At 24.8% G+C, this 12,541-nt stretch overlaps 1 protein-coding gene across 1 annotated transcript; it reads right to left on the bottom strand.

The window, feature by feature from the left end:
* Positions 1-189: 189 nt before the first annotated feature.
* LOC107166590 (uncharacterized) lies at positions 190-12,159 on the bottom strand. The gene is made up of 17 exons (XM_089221227.1): positions 12,003-12,159; positions 11,754-11,910; positions 11,503-11,645; positions 8,595-8,784; positions 7,842-7,984; positions 7,601-7,766; positions 7,100-7,242; positions 6,856-7,018; positions 5,105-5,559; positions 4,595-4,745; positions 4,024-4,160; positions 3,133-3,251; positions 1,370-1,494; positions 1,079-1,245; positions 687-994; positions 506-607; positions 190-397 (listed from the first exon to the last, which is right to left on the bottom strand). Exons 1-17 carry the CDS (start codon positions 12,058-12,060, stop codon positions 290-292), a joined length of 2,835 nt encoding a protein of 944 aa, XP_089077353.1. The 5' UTR covers positions 12,061-12,159; the 3' UTR covers positions 190-289.
* Positions 12,160-12,541: the final 382 nt, after the last annotated feature.

Below are 12,541 nucleotides of genomic sequence, written 5' to 3'. Positions count from 1 at the left end.
AATATTTTAAAAATTATTTTATGTCCAGTGAATGTCCTTTAACCCAATCATTTTGTATTTGTATTTTTGAATCATCACTAAAAAATGAAATATATTTTTTTTAAAAACCACATCATAAAATAAATTCATTGTAATACTCAGGATTTAAAAGTTTTATAATTATATAAAAGAAAAATATTTCAAACATAATTGAACGTTGTTGACATATTTATTATATTTTTTTATATGAACAATATATAGGTAATATAGTTATCATACCATTATTTCATTTATTTAAAACTAACAAATTTTAACTTTCTAATGACGTGAACTTTACTTTTTTAACTCGTAATACTGATTTGTTTTCATTCCATGTTGATGACCAGTGACTCTTGTCCTTCCAGAAATTTAACATTGCCTACGATGTTTAAAAAAAAAATAAAGTACATATACAACCTTTAATTTAGTTATGATGCCTATTAAAAAATGAAAAAAAAAATTATAGATAATTATTTTAATTATTAACCTTAGTATCAAAGTTTCTCCATGGTTTTAAATGCCCATTACTTAAACACCCATCAGGAAAATGATTCATACCACCAACTGACACACCAATAGACAAGAAATACTATAATATAAATCAGTAGGATTTCAAATAATTATAATAAATTAAAATATAAAAATAATTAAAATTTGTAGCTTCTTACCTCGGAATCAAATATGAAATCCAATGGTAAATTCGTTGTATCCAAATGGTTAATCTCTTCGTCTATTTTAAATATGATATTTTCAGGAGACCAAGACAGTTTAAATGAATGATAGCCATTGTGCCAAGTATCTTGTGATGTTAATTTCTTCATTTTCGATTTTACATGATATAGCTCATCAATTTCCAATCCATATTTTAAGACAATTGCACTTTCATCGCTTCCGTTACATTTCAAATCGGTATTTCCAAATGATTTAGCTAACACCAACTTGTTTTTTTCATTTAATTTACTAACTAACGCTATTTCTAACAATCCATAAAATATAAATTTATAATAATTATAGAAACTATTCGAATCTCTATTATAATCTATTATTATTTATTATTTACCTGAAACTATCCAATCTCCTAATGCTAATTTAGCAATAACTTCCACTTGTCCATAAAGGAATAACAAATTATTTTTTGTGGTAAGTCTCGCTGAAACTATAGGAGGTATTATAATATAGGATGAAGCAACCATCTCACAACCAACAGATCCTTTGTGTTTTGTACAACTAAAAATATAATAATAATAATAATAATAATAATACATTATTTAAAGATGGGTTAATTTCTTTTTTTAAAAACATCTAGGTATAATCAATTAACAATAAAAAAAAATCATAATATTATACCTACCCGTTCAATGATAAATGACCATTCCTGATAAAACTATCTGATTGAATTGTGGGTCTTATTACTAGCTCTCTATTTTTCACGAATGAGTTTTTTTCAGAACTATTGTAAACAACGAATTCATAATCCTGTTATCAAAATGTAAAACAATTTAGATATGACAAATAAAATATATTCAATATTAATCATTGTTGAATATTCACTAATATTATTAAATTGGTGCTATACTACTATGAGAACAATCATTGGAATTAATAACTTTGATTTTCTGTATACTGTATTAATACCAGACATCATAATATAGGCAGGAGAGTATAATATATATATTATGTTATCCATTATTTCATTATAAGTTTGAAATTTTTTATGATGCAGGGTACCTATGTAACTATATAAAATATCATTTTTTTAATCTATTATAATTTTTGAGACTCAAATATGTATTATATATTTAAATTATTGTGTGAGATCCCATGGCAGTGTTACTTAAATCATCCATTGGTAATTAACTGCTATTGGAAAAATGTATTCCTATTTGGAATTTTAAGAAGAAGGGTCTAAGAGGAAGAAACAGTAAATTTAATTTTACAGCTTAGATATGATATAGTTCAGAGCAATTTTCGGATTGTTTTCCATTAAATTACTTTATGCATGTTATGTTTTAATATGTGTGTGTAATCAAAGATTAATAAATATATTAATAAATGATTTAATTCTACCACGTAAATAAGTTATTATTAACTATTTTGAAGTATGATTTTTATAATTTTTTTTATTTAAAGGAAAATGTTTGTAACTGACTCTTAAAACATTTTTAAAATTTATTTTTAAAACATTATCAATCTGAAAACATAATCTAAAGTTTACAAATTACAATTTTAGGTATAAAATAATAAAATACAACTACCCATATTTTTTAATTTACCCTCTAAACCCACTCTCATAGTGAATGAAAAACTCAACCCTGTCAGCAGCTAGGATTATATAGTATTATCAGAAATTTCTAAAAATATTTTATAATGCAAATAAAAATAGAAGGTTAACCTATACATTTTCTTTATACATCAATACTTCCAAATAGTATTATACATTTATACCTATATGTAGCATATTTTTAGCATTTCATATTTCTAGTATTATTTTATCTATTTTTTTTTTTTTTTTTTTGAACTGTAGTTTATTAATGAAGTAATGAAAGTTTCAGAAACATAATATTTAATTGTATTTGTTATCTAATAATTTTGTTAAGTACCAACCTATTTCTTTCTAGACCATTGTAATTAATTTAATTTTTTGAAATAATTTAAAACTAAAACATACAATTTAATATACAGGTATTTAATAATTAATAGGTATACAATAATAATTTTTTTTTTTTGATATTTTATACATCTTTATGGCATCGTATATTGTAGCGTATATTTGTAAATCCGGATCGTAATCAGTAATCACTGATCAGAGAATGGTGATCAGCCATCAGAGAGAACAAGATGCAACTATCTAACTTAAAATATAAGTTGGTCAATGTTCGGTATACAACCCTATTTGCTAAGTATACAATTATGAATAAATATGCTCAATTTGTATAATTAACGTTAGTTTTAAACTTCGAAATTCCTGTGCCTCACATTTTTGAAATAATTGTATTTCTAAAAATGTATTTTATTTTATTTTTACTTGGGATTAAAAATTATTACGTCTGTTTATAATATATTTTTTAACTTAACAGTTTTAAATATGTATGATGTAATAAATGTATTACATACTGGCTCTTGTGCAATAAAAACATCATGACTCCAAGCTGATTTTAAGTTTAGGTATTCGAATTGGTCATCGTAATACGTTGAATCAGGTGTTGAAGTAGATTCATTTTCATTTATTTTTCCTTTAAAATATGTTAAAATTAATACATTTTATCAAAACAAATAAGTTATCAGTAGGGGCTAGAATTTATATGCAATAAAAAATTGTAAAATATGCATTTTATTTACCAAAATATGCAAAAACAATTTTTTTTTATTATTTATTATAATTCATAATTTGTTATTACTTATTATTAGCTCATATTATTACATTAAATATTAGTTTAATTAGACGTAATTTGGCACTTTCACTTTGAACTTTCTGCATACTGGACACTGTTATTAAAACCATTCAAATTATTATGTATAAACGTCTGCACATTTACGCAACACACGACGTACCAATACAATTTTTCTGTGCTATCTCACTGTATAACAATGTAGTGTAAGTAATTCTACCAGTCGTCCGACCAACGATAAGGTAACGAACGGATATTATCTGACCTAAGATAAAATAGGTAGTACTTATGCTATATATTTACGAAAATTCAACGGATAAACCAAAAACTGTCGGTTTTGTGAAGTACCATTTAAAATTAGCAATAACTTGTTAAAATTAAAAATTTTAGTTAAAAAATATCGAATTCTAAAAAAATCTATGAATATGCAATTATATGCATTATGTCCAAAATATGCAAAAATATGCAAAAAAAAAATTTGTCCTATTTAAACGAGAATAAGCCAAATCGTGGAAAAATCTGACAATCAATTAATTTGTACTAAAGGAAAAAAACACGCAAATGCATATAAATCCTAGCCCTAGTTATCAGGTATTTTAATGATTGCGACGTTTACTCATGAGATCGTATATTTGTATTCTATCTTCACCACCACACGTTTTACTTGAATCACCAACACAAGTAGTATCACAATTAGCATCATCTACTTTCTGACTATTTTCTGGTGCATGGTTACTACACAAACAATTGATACTAAAACGATATTAAACATTATTAATTAAAGGTAGGTAATTAAAAAATATTTACAATGTCAATAATAATATAATCTGGATTTATTTTTTTATTGAGGAACTTTGTTAAAGGATCTGACTTGGTGAACGAAATTAAGTAAGAAGCATAAAGTGGACAGGATATGCATGGAGGCAATATGATTAAAACCGAGGATCACAATTCAAATATTACACTAAATAAACTCATGAGGCGAAAATACCTCTTTATATAGATTTTAACTACCATGAGATTAAATATCTAGGTAGGTCTTTTTAGATTTTAAAGGATTGGAAGAAAGGAATTAAGACTGGGTAGATATAGCGGTTAATTTAGAAAATTGTATAACCTCACCCCTCCATCACATAAAAAAAAATTGTAATACTAAAACAAAAATAGTTTAATAAAATTTAGATCACCCCATAACTCCAGCAAATTGATATTTAGCATTATGACAAATTGCAGAGCATTTACTAGGCACGTTAGTATTGATTAGTTCAAATTTTGTGACACTTAATGAATTTTCTTCTTGTACAAAACAACCAATATATCGATCTTCAATTTGATAATCTGTTTGAATACAAATTTAATAATTATTCATTTTAATTTTAGTCTTTAATAGATACCTAATAATGTTTAGTTAATATATATATTATGTTTCATCACAAACAAACGAATATTGTGTTGTCATATATTTAATTAAATTTAAATTCAAAACATTTGCAGTTGGAGCGATACTATTTTTTTTATATAAATATATAATATATTATTATGTACTTACTAAATGTAAGTATTTAAATAATGTTAATGTAGGTCTATAAGTTACAGAATTTAAATGGAATTTCTATTCTACATGAAATTAAAAAAAAAAATCAATAATTGTTTCTAATCACTCGTGCTTGTAATAACTAGCCGTTATTAAAAATTACCATATAATCCAGTAGAAAATACTCCCATTCTCCATCCACCACCACAAAATTGATTAGCATCACCCGAACACTTTGTGTTGCATTGTTTATCTTCCAATTTAGCAAATTTAGGTTCGTTTGGAGATTGGTTTCCACAAAAACATTCAGATTTATATGTTACACCTGAGTAAGTATACCCAAATTTGTAACAAAGATTTGAACAAAATTCTGGTGTATTCACAGAAAAAGACCGTGAGTAGCCATTCAATATTCTATTATTTTGACTTTCCTCGAAACAACCCAAATAATAATTTCCAATTGTACTCGTCTGCCATTCTAATCCAGTATTGTATACATTTATCGCATTAAGACCACCACATGTTTCTTTGGATGAACCAGAACAAAGAGTCATACACATACTGTCCTCAGTCATACCTTCATTTGAAGGTTCGGTAAAACTGCATAAACATTCTTTCCTATAAAATAAATTATGCCACTTGAAGTAAAAGTATACATTTTTTAATTATTGTACACAAATTATTGGATATTCTGAACATTTTTATGATTAATTTATTTATTTCCATTGAATTTTACATTTATAGTAGGTATATTTATGTTTAATTATATTAGTTGTGGTATCAAAAAATTATTGTATTACTTATATTGAATCTTGGGTGATTGATAAGTTTTTCATAGTTGTTAATTCCTACTCGCAAAATTATTCTTAAAAACTAAAAATTAAATTTAAAACATAATTCATTGACAGATAAATGTCAACTTAATATTATACACAGAACAGGTAGATACTGTTACTAGTTGGGAAATATTTTTTTTATTTTATTTGAATATTGTTCTGTTGTAGAGCCATATTTAGTTCAATAGTGATTTTGTGATCAGTAGTTTAACACAAAAAAACACCATCATAGTATTTTAATTTTTTGCGAGATATCATAAAAAAAAAAAATTGATACATACATTAGAGAGGAAGTAACAGAATAATGGATTTTTAATCTTTGTAGAATTTATACATAAATATTAAATATACGTAATATACATAACTAAAGTGAAAGATTGCTTCAGAAAAAAATATAGGCCATATATCTTTGAAAAAATCCCGTCAACATTTGAAATGAATACAATTATGCTTTGAATAATATTTAAATAACAACAAGCTTACTTAAGTTTACTTGAAATGTTGAATCATAATATTTATTACTCGTGGCTCAAAAGTATGACCATTCAAATATCTTAAAGTTTTTATAAGTTTGGAAAAAATATCAATGGAATAATATGGTACATATTCCACACACAATTATAATGAATAATTGCAATAATTATATTTAAAAAAAATAATTACCCATGTATTAATCCAAAACATAGCAAAATATCTTATGTAAAAAAAAAAAAAAAAACTTAAAACTTGTAAGGAAATTTTATTTTGTAATCGAGCTATAACTTTTTCATGTTTTTAAAATTATTAAAAACCATTAATATATTCTTATATAAGTTTATTAAATTGAAATAATAGGTTAATTCAACTATTCTTCAGATCAAATTTTGTAGTTTAATAATTTTTGGATGATAATTATAAAGTATTATATTATGTAAATTATTTTTATTTCCGTAAAATAATATAAATCACTGATAAGTATTTAAAAAATAAATAATTCCAATACCTACAAATTTTCGAAAAGGTTATAATTAATTGTTGAATAAAAATATTTCGAAAATTATTTGAATTATAATTTCACTGACTATATTGATTTACTTACGAAGATACAAGCGCTGCATACGGAAATCTTCTCGCATAACAACTGTACACACAATGTTTAGGAGTTAGGTTAGAAGATATTATTCCCCAACCACTTATTAATGGATGTCTTTTAAGATTTTTGAAGCATCCAATTTTATTCACAGCCACTTTCCCTTGAGGTTCTAAATTTTTATAATTTTTATTAAATATAGATAATATGACTTTATATTATTAATTAATTATTTGTATTTTCTCATACTTACCTAAATATAAAGTTTTGTAAATACTAAATGTACTTCTTCCACCACAATATTCCGATGGATTTTCTGTGCATAATGTATTACAATTACTATAACTACTTTTTAAACTAGAATTTGGTTCGTAATCCATACATTCACAGACGTTACTATAAATAATCATAATAGGTACAGTGTACACATTAATAATATTTGATAATTAAATAATAAATAAAGGAATATACCTACCCAAGGAAACCCCTAAGAGGCTTCAGCTCCTCCTATTGGCCGTATTAAGATATACATTTTATTTAAAAAAAGTCAAAGTACAAACTATGATGTTTATAAAAACGGTTTTGAAGAAACATTGTACGTGATATTCAATCATTTGTACAGATTATTACGATTACCACGATTACAGGATATTAATAACGACCTAGTGTAAGGTAACGGATATCAAATTCTGATTTACTTTGTTTAGCCCCCCCCCCTACCATTAAAACATCCTTGTTTCACCATTGCACCTACCCCTTAACAGCAGCATATTTAAATCGTTGAGTATTGCAGAGATTCATGCACCGTCTAGGGCTATTATTTGTTCCCATCTGAAATATTAAATGCTTTTCTTTGGTTTTATTTTCATCAACGTTATTAGCATCATCATAGCACCCAATATAATTTTTTGCCAAATAGTCTGTAAATTTTTTATTTCTTATATTGTTTACGTGTTATTAGATATTAAAACATCCAAAAAATATTTTATAATAACCAGTCATTCCAGTAGAATAAATTCCCATCTTCCATCCGCCACCGCAGAACAAATTAGTATTCCCACTACAAGGAGAATCACAATTGATGTCTTCTACTTTCAATGATTTTGATGGTTTTTGATTTCCACACCAACATTCTGATCTAAAAATCAATACCTATGTTAGTATTGATAAATTCTTCTTTTGAAAAAAAAAATGAATACTGATGTCATTATTTTAACTATAATACTGTAATCATCACTATAACTTAAATTAATAAATGGATTTTTATTTTAAAGGATGATATTTTACCTATCCATGATATTGTCACATTTGGATTTTTATATTTTATTAACATTAATTATAAAACTAATTATACTTGGGCATGACAAATGATTGAAATGAAATACAATTGATTTAAGCGTTATTCAAGTATACCATTTAAAATTAGAGAAGTAAGATATTACTCGTTATATTTATTTCTGTTTCGGGTATAATTGTAGCATTAAATTTCGTTTTTTTAGAATCCACTTTTATTTAACTTCTGTCTGCTTGTGAACAAAAAGGCTCAAAACACATATTTCTAAAGGTACGGTGTTAATTTATTTATTAAAGTTCAGAAATGTAATAAGACGCACAATGTTTAAGCTTTGTTTCAAAAATAAATTACAAGACGAAAAATTATATAATTATCATGTCTATCACTCTTTGTCATGTATAATACTATAATATCAAATATTGAAATATGTATATCTTAATATCTATTTACCTACCCGTATGTATTTCCAAAATATAAATATCCCATTCTAAAACATAATTCTAAGCATCTTTGTGGTGTATTGTTATTATAAGGTCCCGCTGGACCTTTTAACAAACGATTTTCGTCGTCGTTTGGAGTTTCGGAATAGCATCCTAAATAAATTGGTATTGGAAAACTACCACGTTCAATATAGTTGTATGATACTAAAAAAAAATAAAATAAAATGAAAAGATTAATATAAGACAATAATATGTTATACAGAATAAAATTGATAAATCGATATTTTCAAGCATTAAATAATTTATTAAAATTAAGCAACCTTGTAATATAATCGGTATAGGTTAATTACAACATTGATATTAGGCAAAGCTAAATGGTTAAACGTCAAATTGTATAATATTATTTTAACACAGATTTATTTACGAAACGCAGATAATTGTTATTTCAACAACAACAAGTTCGTAAATTATATTATATAAGTAAAAATATTTAAAAATAAATATTGAATAAAATAACGTGGAAAGTGGGTACCGCTTTGCCGTGCATTAAGTGTCTATAGGTGTCATTGTAATGGATGTGTTAAATTTGAATTTAACAATATAAAATCATTCTATAGATAGGTACGAGAAACGTATCTGAGTGAAGACGGTCGGTCAGTCTACCTATATTAATAATTATATTTTATAATATTATAACTATTAGGTATTAGTAAGTTACATGGCTACAATAGAGGCTACATAAGGTACAAATGGTTGGTTCAATTAATGTTTACAGAAAAAAATGCATTAAAAACGTATAAAATATAATAACTTTAAAGTTTCAAGTAACTAAGAATAATATTTTTAAATTATAATAAAATAACTAAAATTGTTATTATTCGTCCAAAAATATCTATACAAACAATTTTGTATATTGTTGTTTTTAGATTTTTATATATTTATATTGTTATTAGATATTTTGGTTACATTATAAACTGTTATTATGAGAAACGTTGTTTTAATTTTTATCTTTGTCTATAACAATAAAATATTTATAAATTTAAAGTTACAAAATAATTTGCAAGCTATCGATATTAATATGAATTTTGTCAAGTTTTGAATCAATTTAAGTTTCTATTTTAATAACTTATAAACAAGCTTATATTCAATTTCCATGGATTTCGAAAAAATTAAAAATTGTTTTATTGATGCTAATAGGGAAAAAAATTAATTGAAAATTCCAAATGTCTATAAATAGCTAAACACTAGTCGAAATATTTTTAAAATGTTATCACGTATAGAAAGTTATGAAATAAACATTTGATGAGAATAAGTACCTATACAGTGATCGGTTTTGGAATTACAACAAAAGAAGAAAATAGTTTTATGATGATTTGTTAATTCACAGGTACATTTATTGAAAAAAATTAACTTGTATGCTTATGAAAAAATTCAACTTTTAATTTTCGTTTCCTCGTATGAGAAACCTAGAGAAAATATATTTAATGATGGTAAAAAAATCAAATAAAAATAAAAATTATATTGAAAATGTTATGGTGTATAAGAAATGTATAAGTATAAACATTCGGTGAAAATTGTATATGTATACAGTTTTTTTTTTATAGAGTTAGTCAAAAACCAAAATTGATTTTGTCATAAACTGATAAAAAATCCTAGTTTTTTCTTAAATTTTTTTTAGGTTATTCCAATACTTTTGAAAACTTTTGGAAATTTCCTATTTCGAACTCTTAAAGTCCCTCCAAAAAATATATTGAAGTTACTTATAGTGTATGTATGTTATGAAAAAACACACATTGTAAAATCAATACATTCATCTTTCTGTTCAGAATCTAAAAGTATCTCAAATAATCGCACATTATGTAAATTATCCTATCTATGAATGTGTCAACAGTGGTAAAATATTATTTAAAACTTTTCTAAATAGTTTTGAATACATTACAGTAAATCTAGATCATTCTATAATGTTATTTTAATTTGATTAGTGTTGCATATAAAAATTCTCCCAGGAATATAAATTATTGATAATATAGCTCAAACACAGTTTAAAAAATGTAATGATTTATAACAGGAATTGAGTAGGGTAGTACCTGAAAAAGAACTAAATGAAAATTAAAGCCCTCGTTGTCAAACCAGACAGGTTTTTATTAGTGGTTTACTAGTTTATTTGTTAATTATTAGTTATTATGGGGTGAATTATTATAGCGAGTTTAAATAACTTTAGATATTCTGAGTGAAATAAAATATTGGGACATTGGGTGCTCATAAAGTACGTCGTATATCATTATCGATATAATTATATCGTGAAATTAGCCATATAAGTGATGCCACAACAAAATGACTGGTTAAGCTCATGTACGTGTGATTGATCAGTCTAATTTAATTTAAATTAATTGTTTTTCGTTTTCAAGAGGTAAAACTTTTAAAATATTTTGAATATATTTAATAATAAAAATTATTAATATAGTTTATGAATGAGTTTCAAGAAATAGTCATAAATGTGTAAGTACTAACTGCTTAACTATTGATGTCCAAATAATAGGCGATTATTTCTGTGGAAAAGACTACAGAATATTGTCACCATTTTTAGATAAAGATAATATTATATAAATTATTAATTTGATATATTATCAGACAACTATTCTAACAGCATGTCGGCATGAATACGCAATTGTGTGCAATGAGACTAAGTGATTTTTTTGTAAGTGTATATTTTGGCTCTTGGGCCCTGTTAATGTACTTGTATATTCATTTTTTTTATAATTTTATACCTGTACTATTGTGATTATTATCATAAAAATATATTAAAAGCATTTATTGTAATAATAATAATTAAGAATAATATATTTGGTGATATATACATATTACATTTTTAAAAAACTAAATATAATATTTAAACGCATGAAATAAATAATTTTTACTTACTTGAACTATCTGTTGTATATGAAGACACTAGATTTGGTTTTCCACCACACGAAGCTGAATCATCTCCTGAGCATTTAATCGTACATGCATTATCAAATTGTTTCATTAATCTTGATATATAATTTTTGCTACAGTAACAGTTACTGAAAAAATAACATTATCAGTAGCTTTTTAAGAAATTTATTAACAACGTATTCGCATAACTCTTTTTTTAAAAAGCCTATACTATTTATAATAATACAAAATCCTACTCATTTTTAAGAATAAAAAATAAATATTTTTTCCCGGAGCAGAACTCTGAACAAGATTGAGGCGATATTGGTGTTAAGACACGGCTCTCTTCTCCAAGAGTTAAAAGATTTTCTTCCAAAAAACATCCTAAGAATTTATAATTTGTCCTTTGTGAAGCTAAAACCGATAAAAAATAACTGTTTTACACAACAGATTTTTCGTTTGAGTTTATATAATCTATAATAAATTGTATCGAACACTTTATTTACCTGCCGTCACACATAAACTGAAACTTAATAGCATTAACGAGAAAAAATAGAATGTCATAATACCTATCTAATTTAAAATACAAGGTGATATATAAGAATATTTTATTGTTAACCACAAAAATCGTGTTCGTAATGAATGTTTATATCTTGACGTAGTTTAAATGTTTACCTCGGATATGCATAATAATATTAAAATATTCTGGTTTATCAAGAAAAATCCCCTCTACCTATTCCAAACTCTGAATTAGCTTGTAGTAAATATAATTACTTTGCTAATACCAGTTACCACTTCATAAAGTATATATAATATATAAATATTAAATGTATTCTGTTATTGCTACCTATTTAAATATTAGTTACCCATTAAATACCTATCTAATTATACAGTACCTATTGTAAGATTATGTCTGATTGTGAATACGATATTTAGTTGTATATACATTTATGTGCTATAGGTACTTAACATTGGAACAATGATTAACATATTATTATGTATTATTAATAATTAATATAATATATTATATATGATATATCTATGG

This window comes from Diuraphis noxia, unplaced genomic scaffold, assembly GCF_037042655.1.
Source record: "Diuraphis noxia isolate RWA-SAM2 unplaced genomic scaffold, SU_Dnox_SAM2 contig0002, whole genome shotgun sequence".
NCBI lineage: Eukaryota > Metazoa > Arthropoda > Insecta > Hemiptera > Aphididae > Diuraphis > Diuraphis noxia.
The sequence above is the reverse complement of the archived record's forward strand: the minus strand, read 5'-3'. Positions and strand labels throughout refer to the sequence as shown.

Coding starts and splice junctions, on each gene's coding strand:
- LOC107166590 (XM_089221227.1), bottom strand. CDS start 12,060: ATGACATTCTATTTTTTCTCGTTAATGCTATTAAGTTTCAGTTTATGT. Junction 7,243..7,600: donor AAATATGCTGCTGTTAAGGG/GTAGGTGCAATG, acceptor GATTATTTATAG/TAACGTCTGTGAATGTATGG. Junction 5,560..6,855: donor TATGCAGCGCTTGTATCTTC/GTAAGTAAATCA, acceptor TTTATTTTATAG/GAAAGAATGTTTATGCAGTT.